The 15,042-nt window shown below is 44.0% G+C and overlaps 1 protein-coding gene across 1 annotated transcript in view; it reads right to left on the bottom strand.

Annotated features, from left to right (window-relative positions):
• Positions 1 to 15,042, bottom strand: part of LOC121548694 (fibronectin type III domain-containing protein 1) — a 94,898-nt gene that overhangs the window by 35,719 nt on the left and 44,137 nt on the right. The window contains exons 13-15 of the mRNA XM_041860222.2: positions 14,832 to 14,943; positions 7,605 to 7,946; positions 1,290 to 1,421 (exon numbers count right to left, since the gene is read on the bottom strand). Coding sequence (XP_041716156.2) covers positions 1,290 to 1,421; positions 7,605 to 7,946; positions 14,832 to 14,943 — 586 coding nt within the window. The remainder of the gene's footprint in view (positions 1 to 1,289; positions 1,422 to 7,604; positions 7,947 to 14,831; positions 14,944 to 15,042) is intronic.

The following is a 15,042-nucleotide window of genomic DNA, read 5'->3' as shown; positions in this document are numbered from 1 at the left end:
GCCACAAAAAATCTGAAATCATCATGAGGGGCCGCAGTGGCTCACGGGTCTGCGTACACAAATCCATACCCACACATGCAGTCAGAGCCGGCCTAAGCGTTTTGGGGGCCTGAAGCAAAATTGCCGATACACCCGGCAAACAATGCGAGCAGCCGTCCAGGACCTTGATTGGCCCTCCATCTCTGCAGGAGAGGGTCACAAAGGGGTTAAACGACATTAGAGATCATTTCAGGTAATCACCTGTTAGTAACAGTATCCCTGATAGAAGTTTCCTTATGGCACTAATCAAACTATAACATCATGGCGTCTGCTAACCAAACCCTCTGATGCTTCTGCCAGACCAATGCAACGATGGCACTCTCTCACCTAACAGGGTTTTCCCTGGTTAGTCAAGCACAGTGAATGTATTTATGACGTACTGCAACTGAATGAGACAAGATAGAGAGCCAGTTCATTTCTCCCCCATGAAAGAAAACAGAACACACACTAAAGATGTTATCATTACTTGAAACGCGAGCACGTTCACACCCAATCAAACACAAAAACACACACACGTGTTTCAGCTGGATGCCTTGATCAACATTATTTATGTTGTTACAAAAAAAACTGCCTAACTCTTGGGCATTTAGAGGGTAAAGTTTAGATCAACAGATGACAGGGTTAAGCTATAGTGTAAAGTCTAGATCCACAGATGACGGGGTTAAGCTATAGTGTAAAGTCTAGATCCACAGATGACAGGGTTAAGCTATAGTGTAAAGTCTAGGTCCACAGATGACAGGGTTAATCTATAGTGTAAAGTCTAGATCCACAGATGACAGGGTTGAGCTATAGTGTAAAGTCTAGGTCCACAGATGACAGGGTTAATCTATAGTGTAAAGTCTAGATCCACAGATGACAGGGTTAAGCTATAGTGTAAAGTCTAGATCCACAGATGACAGGGTTAAGCTATAGTGCACACACGCACACACACACACACAGACACACACACACACACACACACACACACACACACACACACACACACACACACACACACACTAACACACTAACACACTAACACACATGCACACACACACTCCCTGCTCAAATACATTGCACATACTACAGTGTGGTTCAGTTGGTAGAGCATGGCGCTTGCAACGCCAGGGTTGTGGGTTCGATTCCCACGGGGACCATTATGAAAATATAAGCACTCACTACTGTAGGTGGATCTGGATAAGAGCGTTTGCTTAATGACTAAAATGTACAAATGTTATTACATGACTTTTCTCCATAGTACCGTAGCCTACCTGTGAAACGTTTCTTCCCGGTGAGGTCGAACTCATTGGAGGGGCTGTTGTTGAAGGGCCTGCTCTCTGGTTCAGGGGTGGGGGGGTCTGTGGTGGTGGTGGGGGCCAGGGTGGTTTGCCACAACAACTCATCTAGAAAAACAAGGCAAACAAATAGCAAATTAAGGCATTGCAGACTGGATCCAAATACCATTGAATCCAATCTAAATCGGTGTGATATTTTGCTACGTAGGACAAAACCTGTGTAATTGCCATGTAATAAGCATGTAATAGCTCTGGAAAAGAGTGTGATCTCCTTTTAAAAGCCAACTTCTTCATGTGTAATGTTTTGCTGCCATAATATTTTCCATTCCTGGGGTACCAGATATTGAACATGATGCTCGTTTCGCAGTAGATTACTGGATGTTCATGGTTCTGAGACTAACAAATATGTAAGAAATAAGTCAGTGAAGTCAGTGAAATCAATTAGTTACTTTCAGCAGCACCAGTAGGTCTGGCCTATGGAGTGCCAACGGACCTCTGCATGACATCATCATGTGCCTAAAACACAGCCTTGAGCCAATGCAATTTGTCCCACACGACTATTCTATCGCAAGCTAATAGGACTCAGTGCATACGAGCAAAAGTTTTTTTATTGCGCTTAAACTATAACATCATAATGCTAACCAAACATAACATCATCACAGTTGCCACATTCAATAAAACCAGCCATGCATTACCATAACATACCATAACATGACATAACATGACATGATATAACATCACAAGTCATTATATGCAGCAATATCAGAGAACAGAACAGTACACTACCGGTCCAAAGTTTTAGAACACCTACTCATTCAAGGGTTTTTCTTAATTTTTACTATTTTTTACATTGCAGAATAATAGTGAAGACATCAAAACGATGAAATAACACATATGGAATCATATAGTAACCAAAAAAGTATTACACAATTCAAAATATATTTTATATTTGAGATTCTTCAAATAGCCACCCTTTGCTTTGATGACAGCTTTGCACTCTCTTGTAATTATCTCAACCAGCTTCATGAGGTAGTCACCTGGAATGCATTTCAATTAACAGGTGTGCCTTCTTAAAAGTTAATTTGTGGAATTTCTTTCCTTAATACGTTTGAGCCAATCAGTTGTGTTGTGACAAGGTAGGGGTGGTATACAGAAGATAGCCCTATTTGGTAAAAGACCAAGTCCATATTATGGCAAGAACAGCTCAAATAAGCAAAGAGAAACGACAGTCCATCATTACTTTAAGACATGAAGGTCAGTCAATACGGAATATTTCAAGAACTTTTAAAGTTTCTTTAAGTGCAGTCCCAAAAACGATCAAGCGCTATGATGAAACTGGCTCTCATGAGGACCGCCACAGGAATGGAAGACCCAGAGTTACCTCTGCCGCAGAGGATAAGTTAATTAGAGTTACCAGCCTCAGAAATTGCAGCCCAAATAAATGCTTACAGAGTTCAAGTAACAGACACATCTCAACATCAACTGTTCAGAGGAGACTGTGTGAATCAGGCCTTCATGGTCGAATTGCTGCAAATAAACCACTACTAAATGACACCAATAAGAAAAAGAGACTTGCTTGGGCCAAGAAACACGAGCAATGGACATTAGACAGGTGGACCTTTGGTCTGGAGTCCAAATTTGAGATTTTTGGTTCCAACCGCCGTGTCTTTGTGAGACACGGTGTGGGTGAACGGATGATCTCTGCATGTGAATTTCCCACCGTAAAGCATGGAGGAGGAGGTGTTATGGTGTGGGGGTGCTTTGCTGGTGACACTGTCTGTGATTTATTTAGAATTCAAGGCACACTTAACCAGCATGGCTACCACAGCATTCTGCAGTGATACGCCATCCCATCTGGTTTGGGCTTAGTGGGACTATCATTTGTTTTTCAACAGGACAATGGCCCAACACACCTCCAGGCTGTGTAAGGGCTATTTTACCAAGAAGGAGAGTGATGGAGTGCTGCATCAGATGACCTGGCCTCCACAATTCACCGACCTCAACCAAATTGAGATGGTTTGGGATGAGTCGGACATCAGAGTGAAGGAAAAGCAGCCAACAAGTGCTCAGCATATGTGGGAACTCCTTCAAGACTGTTGGAAAAGCATTCCAGGTGAAGCTGGTTGAGAGAATGCCAAGAGTGTGCAAAGCTGTCATCAAGGCATAGGGTGGCTATTTGAAGAATCTCAAATATAAGAAATATTTTGATTTGTTTTACACTTTTTTGGTTACTACATGATTCCATATGTGTTATTTCATAGTTTTGATGTCTTCACTATTATTCTACAATGTAGAAAATAGTAAAAATAAAGGCTTGAATGAGTAGGTGTTCTAAAACTTTTGACCGGTAGTGTACAGTAGAGCATGCCAGGGAATTCATTCTCTCTGGGTTAGTAATGCAGTTCACAGGCACTGTATAGTTGAGTTGAGTTAGCCAGATAAAACATCAGAAACACAGCCGACGCTGGAAGGAACCCCAACCCCAACCCAAACAAACACTCAACTGACCGCAGCAAAAAAGCAAAGACCACAGGCAAGGAAACATGAAATAGAGGAGAAAGTAAACAAACAGATGAACTGATAGATAAACATTGAAACAAGGCAGGCAGGCAGGCCCAGCCCAGCCCAGTGGCCATCGGTACGTAGCCATTACTCAGCCGGTACCTTCCTCAATAGCTAAAGCATCAGGCACCATGGCAACCGTACCCATGGAGTCCATTTCCATTCCTGAGGATTCCTCTGTAGGAGAAGCATGACAGGCTATAGCATGACCACAAACCACACTATACACACATATGCACACACACACATACACACATACGCACTCACTCACACACACACACACACACACACGCACACACACACACACACACACACACACACACACACACACACACACACACACACACACACACACACACACACACACACACACACACACACACACACACACACACACACAGGATCTTAATTTGAGCCAGTCTGCTACAGCAGGTAAATAATCCTGCAGCAACAGGAAATGTGAATTATTATGTGGATTATAATTAATGGACATTTTTGTAGGGGTTGATACATTTTTTGTTAGGGCAAATCAAGTCTGAAATGTCAAAGTGTAAATTACAAACTTTAGAAGCCTTTTTAAACCTCAAATACTCTACAACTTGCAGCTGTGCAGGGGAATCCTCAGCAACAAAAGAGTGATCAAATTAAGATCCTACATCTGTACACACAGACTCGCAAATGTGTGCATGCACACACACACACACACACACACACACACAGAAAAGGTACAGACATATGCACCTATACACATGCTGTAACACTCACACTGTATACAAGCTACAGTAAAAAGCTTAAAGTAAACGGTGGAAAAAAGTGGTGCACTGTTTTGAGTTAACAAATAAGTATTTCGTCCTTTATTTGTTCTTAGTCATCTCAAATGCCTTATCGTAAACTCAACACAACTGGGCATAGTTATTCCATTATACTTTCAAAGAGGAGACTTACTTTGCAAAGCAGATTACTTATGTCTGTCTGTCTTTGAGTCTGTGTTTGTTACAATTTCCCCTCTTAGAGCCCTATAACATGTATTTGTCAGAATGTGAACTTTGTGTCATCCATATGGAACACTTAGCCAGAAAAGTGTGTGTTGGTGTGTGTTAATCGTGTGTCTTGTAGTGAGACAGCTCAGGGAGTGGGAGTGGGTTAGGTAGGGCTTTTACCCAGCCCCAACGGATGTGGATGGCCCTGGGTTAAAATGCTATTCGAAATCATTTCAAATACTTTAAATCCAATCAAATTTAATTTGTCACACGCGCCTAATACAACAGGTGTAGACGTTACAGTGAAATGCTTACTTACAAGCCCTTAACCAACAATGCAGTTTTAAGAAAAATAAGTGTTAAGAAAGTATTTACAAAATAAACTGAAGTAAAATTTTTTTTAAAAAATTAAAATAAAAATAAAAAATACTAAAAAATAAGAAAATAGAAAAATAGAAAATAATTAAAGAGCAACAACAAAATAACAGTAACGTGGCTATATATAGGGAGTACCGGTACTATGGTGTTGAACGCTGAGCTGTAGTCATTGAATAGCATTCTCACGTAGGTGTTCCTTTTGTCCAGGTGGGAAAGGGCAGTGTGGAGTGGAATAGAGATTGCGTCATCTGTGGATCTGTTCGAGCGGTATGCAAATTGGAGTGCGTCTAGCGTTTCTGGGATAATGGTGTTGATGTGAACCATGACCAGCCTTTCAAAGCACTTCATGGCTACAGACGTGAGACTATGGTGGTCTTCTTGAAACATGTTGGTATTACAGACTCGGTCAGGGACAGGTTGAAAATGACAGTGAAGACACATGCCAGTTGGTCAGCGCATGCTCGGAGTACACGTCCTGGTAATCCGTCTGGCCCTGCAGCCTTGTGAATGTTGACCTGTTTAAAGGTCTTACTCACATCGGCTACAGAGCGCGTGATCACACGGTCGTCCGGAACAGCTGGTGCTCTCATGCATGCTTCAGTGTTGCTTGCCTCGAAGCGCGCATAGAAGTCATTTAGCTCATCTGGTAGGCTCCTGTCACTGGGCAGCTCGCGGCTGTGCTTCCTTTTGTAGTCTGTAATAGTTTGCAAGTCCTGCCACATCCGACAAGTGTCGGAGCCGATGTAGTAGGATTCAATCTTAGTCCTTTATTGACGCTTTGCCTGTTTGATGGTTCGTCGGAGGGCAAAGCGGGATTTCTTATAAGCGTCCGAGTTAGAGTCCCGCTCCTTGAAAGCGGCAGCTCTACCCTTTAGCTCAGTGCTGATGTTGCCTGTAATCCATGGCTTCTGGTTGGGGTATGTACATGCGGTCACTGTGGGGACGACGTCATCGATGCACTTATTGAGGAAGCCAGTGACTGATGTGGTGTACTCCTCAATGCCATCGGAAAAATCCCAAAACATATTCCAGTCTGTGCTAGCAAAACAGTCCTGTAGCTTAGCATCTGCGTCATCTGACCACTTCCGTATTGCGCGAGTCACAGGTACTTCCTGCTTTAGTTTTTGCTTGTGAGCAGGAATCAGGAGGATAGAGTTATGGTCAGATTTGCCAAATGGAGGGCAAGGGAGAGCTGTGTGTGAAGTAGCATGTAACATGCTGGTAGAAATGAGGTAAAACGGATGTAAGTTTCCCTGCATTAAAGTCCCCGGCCACTAGGAGCGCCGCCTCTAGATGAGCATTTTCTTGTTTGCTTATGGCCTTATACAGCTCGTTGAATGCGGTCTTAGTGCCAGCATTGGTTAGCGGTGCTTGTCTGAGCTTTTCTGGCTTAATGGCACCAATAAAATAGAACCAAAACTGCTAACCCTGCCCATCTTAGCCTGCCAACTCCAGGCAGGCTAAGGCAAATGATCAAAGTATTTGAATGATTTCAAATAGTATTTGAACCCAGGCCCTGATATGGTTCCAGTGGTCTCTGAAGACACAAATCTCTCGATTGTGCCTGGCCACATCTTATAGGGCTCTCTGGCCACAGACAGGACGTACTTATAGTCAGCATGTTATGGAGAAGGTAAACAATAACAGCTCACAGACTAACTGATGTCAAAATCCATTCTGACCCACTGCTTTTAGCCTGCATAGGGTGTTATAGACACCATGGGCCAGTTTCTCCACTCAATCTCCATTGAAAGTGCTTTTTAGCCCAGAAATAGTTTTAATCCGGGTCCGGGAAACTGGCCCTATCAGATACTGTGGAATATTGTTAGGGTATTATAAAGTGAGAGGGCATTACATATTTGGTCATTTGGCAGACGCTCTTATCCAGACTTCAACTAAGCTAGGTAGATTAATTTTATACTGTTCTTCTTCTTCTACTACTACTACTACTACTACTACTACTACTACTACTACTACTACTACTACTACTACTACTTCTATTTCTACTACTACTTGACGTTTCTTCCTAGGTTTCTGCCTTTCTAGGGAGTTTTTCCTAGCCACCGTGCTTCTACATCTGCATTGCTTGCTGTTTGGGGTTTTAGGCTGGGTTTCTGTATAGCACTTTGTGACATCTGCTGATGTAAAAACGGCTTTATAAATACATTTGTTTGATTGATTGATTGATTGATACTACTACTACTACTACTACTACTACTACTACTACTACTACTACTATTTCTACTACTACTACTACTACTACTACTACTACTACTACTACTACTACTACTACTACTACTACTATTATTATGATACTACTAGTAATCTGACAGTACATACAGAAGCTTTAGTCAGCGTTAGTCAGACTCACCTTCAGGATAACAGTCCAGGACGCCATCAGCATCCAGCATTGGGAATCCATCCTCATCCCTGATCAAAAACGTTCCTGGAGGACAAGTTGGGAACACTGGCATGGTCGTGGTCTCCTCTGTGGTCATTTCAGTGGTGGTTGGGAGCGTGGTTGGTTCAGGTGTTGTCGTAGTAGGAGGTCTGTTTGTGGTTGTGGTCCTGGGTTTAGGCCGGTCCAGGCCAATGACGGGTTTGCCACCCACGGTCAGGAACTTGTCTTTGGGGTTGACCACTGGTTGGCTCTCTCGACCGTGACCGAACAGAGCCTGACCCTCCTGGTTCACCAATGGGCTGCCCTGGTGGTCTAGTAGGGGAGGACAAACAATCAATTATCTATCTGTGTGAAAACCATTTTAGAAACAAAACAGTTTGATTTTGTGCTGTAAGTGTGATATATCCCTTTCTCAGTAATAAATAAGGGAGATGAGAAGTCTTGACATGCAAACACATTACAAAGCTCTTAGGAAAGTAGACCTGTAATACTGTTACGGATACAGGTATCCTGTGTTTTTGTGTGTTTCTACTCTTTCTGCCCTAATCACAGGTGTCCTGTATGTTCCTGATTGGTGGTCGTTGAGGTGTCTGCTGATTGGACCAATCAGTGAACATTCCTGTGAATTGCACCACCTGTTACTTGTTTGTTCAATCACACATCCCATTTTATAAAAACCAGACTTGTGTTTGTTGCAAGAGAGAGACTTTTTGCCATATGTGAGTATGGACACGGTGGTGTCCTGTGTGTTGTGTACGCACTAAGTTGTTGGTTACCCTATTGGTAACATTATTAGAATATATTTCTTTACCTGAGTGTGGATACTGTTGTATCCGGTGTACTTATTTAATTGCTGAGTACCCTGTTTAGTAGTTTTGTGTGTTTTTTTGGGAAAAGGGGGGTTTAAGCTAGTTGCCCTTGGGCGTACATTACCCGTAGGAAGAAATCTGTCTATAAACACCAGTTAGACCTGAGCGGACCACCCACTGTATTTTTGTATGGTAGCAGTAGCCTAGCGGTTCTTCAGGCAGGCTAGATCAGTTTAGGGGGTTTTACACTATTGTTTCATTTCTTGGGTCCTGCTCAGCCCTTTTTCCCAAACCCTTACCGTGTGTTCATAAATAAACACTTTGTGTTTGACGGTAGTTCATGGTAGTTGTGTCTTATTTGTTCTCACTATTCCATGCCACACTTATAATTTACATGAATTTATGTTACGGGTCTCATGTCCATCCACCCTAGATGTGTAGAGCCACGGGGTTCGTAACATAAAGTGGGGGCTCGTCTGGGATCCTATCTATCCCATGCTACTCATGTAAATTAGTCAGTGTCTGGTTCAGTGTTGAGCTTGGCAGCTGTAACTACCTGTTTTTTTGTGTGTGTTCAGTAGTCGACGGCTCGTGTTGCTAGTAGGATGGCTACTTTTGAGTTGGAGGCATTTTTGGAAAACCCTACGTGGGAGGTTTTTGAGAATTGTCGTAGAGTGGATCTACAGGCTTTGGCTGACCACTTTTCTGTACCCATACCGAGGGGTATAGTGAAAGCAGAAGTTAGGGAAGTAGTGCTAGCGATATTGTTGAGCGAGCGAGTGCTTGTGTTACCGCCGCCTGAGTCTGCTGCTCCTGTAGGGGATGTGGTTGCTGTTTCTGAAAGCCCATCAGTGTCTGAGGACGAGGCTAAGGCTCCAGCCACATTGCCCCGTTATGACCCACTCTCCCCACTGACTGACAGTGATGCCAGGATCGATGTCCGCTCGACGCGGCTCCAAATGGAGGCGGAAGAGCGGGCACACATCAGGCAAGACAAGCTGGAGATGCGTAAAATGGAACTAGAGGCAGAACAGGAGACGCGTAAGCTAGAGGCAGAACAGGAGACGCGTAAGATGGAACTGGAGACGCGTAGGCTTGATCAAGAACTGGAGACGCGTAAGATGGAACTGGAGATGCGTAAAATGGAACTAGAGGCAGAAACAGCGAGGTTAGTCTCTGCTCATACTATGCCTGCTAGTGAGCCAGCCTCACCAGCGGTGTCGTCTGCTACATTTGATATTAGTAGGCAGATCACCTTGGTACCTGTGTTCAGGGAGTCAGAGGTTGATTCCTATTTCAGTGTGTTTGAACGTATAGCGGTAGCATTGAAATGGCCCGAAGAGGTATGGTGCCTATTACTTCAGTGTAAACTAACAGGTAAAGCCCAAGAGGTTCTGGCAGCGCTACCTCTTGAAGACAGTTTGAATTATGAAGTGGTCAAAGCTACTGTTCTTCGTGCCTATGAGCTTGTTCCTGAGGCATATCGACAGAGATTTAGGTCTCATAAAAAGTATCCTACTCAGACTTATGTGGAGTTTGCTAGAGACAAAGGAAATCTGTTTGACAAATGGCACAGTGCTAGTAAGGTAACTGATTTTAACTCTCTACGGGAGTTAATCTTGTTAGAAGAGTTTAAAAATTGTTTACCGGAACGCATTGTAGTTTATCTGAACGAACAGAAAGTATCCTCACTGTCGGAAGCGTCTGTATTGGCAGACGAGTTTGTGTTGACGCATAAGAGCGTGTTTTTCGGCTCGTACGGAGAGCAGGGCTGCAGAGTTGCTAACTTTTAGTCCTAGTCGACCAGCAGTACATCCAGCACGCCCAAAAGATGTGCGTCACTGTTTCTATTGTCATAAGGTGGGACATATAGTTAATGATTGCTTTCTGCTAAAACGCAAACCGGGGATGCCTCAGCACGCCAGACCGCCAACGGGTGTTGGGCTGATTAAATGCGGTTGTAAGGCCGGAATCAAGACAGAAGCCTCATAGTGAATGTGGTTTGAAAGTCCCTGTCCCAGATCACAGTTATGAACCGTTCATTTTTGAGGGGTTTGTTTCTATATCAGATGACGAAGCGTCTCAGCGTCCAGTTAGAATCCTCAGAGATACTGGTGCGGCGCAGTCGTTCATACTCGCTGATGTGTTGCCCTTGTCCAGTAATACATATTGTGGTTCCAGTGTGTTAGTACAAGGAATTGAAATGGGTTTCGTCCCAGTGCCATTGCACTTTGTGAACGTACACTCTGAGTTAGTCAGTGGATTGTTCAGAGTGGGCGTACGTCCTATGTTGCCAGTAAAAGGTGTGACATTTATAATGGGCAACGATATTGCCGGAGGAAAGGTAATACCCATATTGGAGGTATTGGATAAAAGTGACCAGTCTCTCTCCGAGGAGCTGGCACAGGGTTATCCAGATGTGTTCCCCGCTTGTGCTGTCACACGTGCTCAAGCACGACAAGTGGGTGAAGTGGTAGATTTGTCAGACACGATTCTATTCAGAGAGTGTGACCCAGAGGATAGTTCGGGTGCTACCTCTGGTAAGCTGGTGCAGTCTGACCAACAGCCCAGAGAAAGGAAGAAGGATGTGGAACTTGTTGCTGAAGCAATACAGTTACCAGTTACTCGTGAGCAGCTGATCGCTAACCAACAGGTTGACATTAGTCTGGCTAAATGTTTTTCTAGTGTTGTCTCAGAGGACGAGCTAAAGAAGAAAAACATGGCATACTTCATTGATGGTAATCTCCTCATGCGTAAATGGACATCCCATGTTGACGCTGGCGGAGATTGGAATGCTGTTTACCAAATAGTGATTCCTACAGCCTTTCGACAAAATGTTTTATCCCTCGCTCATGATCACCAGTGGTCCGGACATCTGGGAGTCACCAAGACTTATGATCGTGTTTTGCGACATTTCTTTTGGCCTGGTTTAAAACAAGATGTGGCTCAGTTCTGTCGGACTTGCCACACCTGTCAAGTAGTTGGGAAACCGAACCAGGTTATTTCCCCCGCGCCTCTTTGTCCCATACCGGCCATAGGTGAACCATTCGAACATGTGATGGTTGATTGTGTTGGACCATTACCAAAAACAAAATCTGGTAACCAGTTTATGTTGACAATTATGTGTGTGGCCACCAGGTACCCAGAGGCCATTCCTCTGCGAAGGATTACTGCTCGGTGGTGAGTAAAGCGTTGATCAAATTCTTCTCAACTTTTGGATTACCTAAGGTGATACAAACTGATCAGGGTACGAATTTCCTTTCTAAACTTTTCAAACAAGTGTTAAAATCCTTGTCAGTTACACACCGTGTGTCAAGCGCATATCACCCAGAGTCTCAGGGTGCGCTTGAACGTTGGCATCAGACCCTGAAGTCTATGCTCCGTAAATATTGTTTGGAATCTGAGAAAGATTGGGATGAGGGAGTTCCTCTAGTGTTGTTTGCTGTCCGTGAGACAGTACAGGAATCCCTAGGGTTCAGCCCAGCTGAACTGGTGTTTGGACACACCATGAGAGGACCTATGAAAGTCCTTAAGGATCAGTTTTTGTCACAAGAGTTGTGTGTGAAAGAAAATGTGTTGGACTACGTTAGTCGCTTTCGTGAGCGCCTACATGCTGCCTGTGCTCTAGCAAAGGAAGCGCTGTCTTCCTCACAGAAACGGATGAAACGACACTATGACACACAGGCTGTTTCTCGTTCACTGCAGCCAGGTGACCGAGTTCTTGTGTTGTTGCCTGTGCCAGGAGCGTCATTGTCAGCACGTTTCTCTGGTCCTTATGTCATTGAAAAGAAACTAACTGAAACTGACTATGTGATACAGACTCCTGATAAAACGCCAATCTCGTGTGTGCCACGTTAACATGTTGAAGACATACCACACCAGACCCGTCACTCAGGTAGACAGTCCAGAGAAACTGGCCGAGTTGGCTGTCTCTGTTGCTGCTACGGCTGTAGTGGGAGGTCATGTTAATGATGTGGACGGAGATGGTTTGGAGTTGCGCAATACTCAGCAGCAGTGTGCTAGATTGCCCAATTCAGAGATGCTGCTGTCTCTCCCGTCAAGCCTGATTCATTTAACGGACAGACAGTCAGATGATATTGTGAGACTATTACACAGCTTTCCATGTCTTTTTAATGATGTTCCTACATGTACAAATGTGTTAGAACATGACATTAATGTTGGAAACGCTGCACCTATCAAGCAACATCCGTATCGTGTCAACGTCGCTAAGAGAAAGATAATGAGGGGTGAGGTCGGTTATTTGCTGGAGAATAACCTGGCTATGCCAAGTTCAAGTCCTTGGAGTTCTCCGTGCATTCTGGTTCCTAAACCTGATGGGACATCCAGATTATGTACGGACTATCGGAAAGTCAATGCTGTCACAGTGCCCGACTCGTTCCCGTTACCCAGACTGGATGACTGTATTGATACTGTTGGTGCTGCTACCTATGTAACCAAATTAGATCTTCTAAAAGGTTACTGGCAGGTGCCGTTAACCCCACGTGCCTCCGACATCTCTGCATTTGTGACCCCAGATCACTTCCTACAATATGCTGTCATGGCATTTGGGATGCGGAACGCACCAGCCACTTTCCAACGCCTGGTTAACACAGTATTGGCTGGAGTTCCTAATTGTAGTGCTTACCTTGATGATCTGGTCATTTATTCAACTGAGTGGTCTGATCATGTTAACACTCTAAGGGTAGTGTGTGAACGTCTAGCAACCGCTTCTCTAACCCTGAACTTAGCAAAGTGCGAGTTTGGGAAGGCCACTGTTACGTATCTTGGTAAACAGGCTCGGCCATGGTCAGGTGCGCCCTGTAGATGCCAAGGTCTCAGCTATAAACGCATTTCCCGCACCTACCACCAGAAGAGAGCTACGCCGTTTTTTAGGGATGGTTGGCTACTACCGTAGTTTCTGTAAAAATTTCTCTGCGGTAGTTGCTCCATTAACGGATTTGCTCAGTCCGGCGAGAAAATTTGTATGGTCTGAAGATTGTTGTACTGCTTTCAACACTGCTAAAGCACTCTTGTGTAGTACTCCTGTTCTTGCTGCGCCAGATTTTGAGCGGCCGTTTAAACTGGAGGTAGATGCAAGTGCCAGAGGTGCTGGTGCTGTTCTACTGCAGCAAGACCAGAGTGGAGTGGACCATCCTGTCTGTTATTTTTCACGGAAATTTAACAAATGTCAGACAAACTATTCCACCATTGAACAAGAAGCTCTAGCTTTGTTGTTAGCTCTGCAGTACTTTGAAGTTTATGTTGGTTCCAGTGCATTACCAGTGGTAGTGTATACTGACCATAACCCCCTTAGTTTTTCTCCACCGGATGTAAACCAGAACCAACGCCTTATGCGTTGGGCACTTGTCGTGCAAAATTATAATTTGGAGATCCGCCACAAAAAGGGGTTAGATAATGTGTTGGCAGATGCTTTGTCTCGTGTGTAATGATCTAGGTTTTTTTTTTGTTATCCCGATAGGATGATTTGTGAATTTGGGTGTTGTGATAGTACATGTGTCGCAAACCATTTTGGTTTGCTCTTTTAAGGGTGGGAGTGTTACGGATACAGGTATCCTGTGTTTTTGTGTGTTTCTACTCTTTCTGCCCTAATCACAGGTGTCCTGTATGTTCCTGATTGGTGGTCGTTGAGGTGTCTGCTGATTGGACCAATCAGTGAACATTCCTGTGAATTGCACCACCTGTTACTTGTTTGTTCAATCACACATCCCATTTTATAAAAACCAGACTTGTGTTTGTTGCAAGAGAGAGACTTTTTGCCATATGTGAGTATGGACACGGTGGTGTCCTGTGTGTTGTGTACGCACTAAGTTGTTGGTTACCCTATTGGTAACATTATTAGAATATATTTCTTTACCTGAGTGTGGATACTGTTGTATCCGGTGTACTTATTTAATTGCTGAGTACCCTGTTTAGTAGTTTTGTGTGTTTTTGGGAAAAGGGGGGTTTAAGCTAGTTGCCCTTGGGCGTACATTACCCGTAGGGAAGAAATCTGTCTATAAACACCAGTTAGACCTGAGCGGACCACCCACTGTATTTTTGTATGGTAGCAGTAGCCTAGCGGTTCTTCAGGCAGGCTAGATCAGTTTAGGGGGGTTTTACACTATTGTTTCATTTCTTGGGTCCTGCTCAGCCCTTTTTCCCAAACCCTTACCGTGTGTTCATAAATAAACACTTTGTGTTTGACGGTAGTTCATGGTAGTTGTGTCTTATTTGTTCTCACTATTCCATGCCACACTTATAATTTACATGAATTTATGTTACGGGTCTCATGTCCATCCACCCTAGATGTGTAGAGCCACGGGGTTCGTAACAAATACTCATAGAAAAAGTGTTCAATAAGAGAAGGTATCAGTATACAGTATCTCACCAAAGATGGTACGTCCGTCCTCTCCCAGCACCACCCTCCTGGGTCGGCCCTGAGAGTCTTGGAGAACCATGCCATTCTCGTTCATCAGGACCCCCTTATCCAAGTCCACCACCTGAAGAATACAACACATACACACCACAGGGTTGGAGACAAGACTCATACTGTCATAGGGAAACATTACATTAAGGACAGTCTGCATAATGGTTAACAT

This window comes from Coregonus clupeaformis, chromosome 33 (genome assembly GCF_020615455.1).
Source record: "Coregonus clupeaformis isolate EN_2021a chromosome 33, ASM2061545v1, whole genome shotgun sequence".
Classification (NCBI taxonomy): domain Eukaryota; kingdom Metazoa; phylum Chordata; class Actinopteri; order Salmoniformes; family Salmonidae; genus Coregonus; species Coregonus clupeaformis.
The sequence above is the reverse complement of the archived record's forward strand: the minus strand, read 5'-3'. Positions and strand labels throughout refer to the sequence as shown.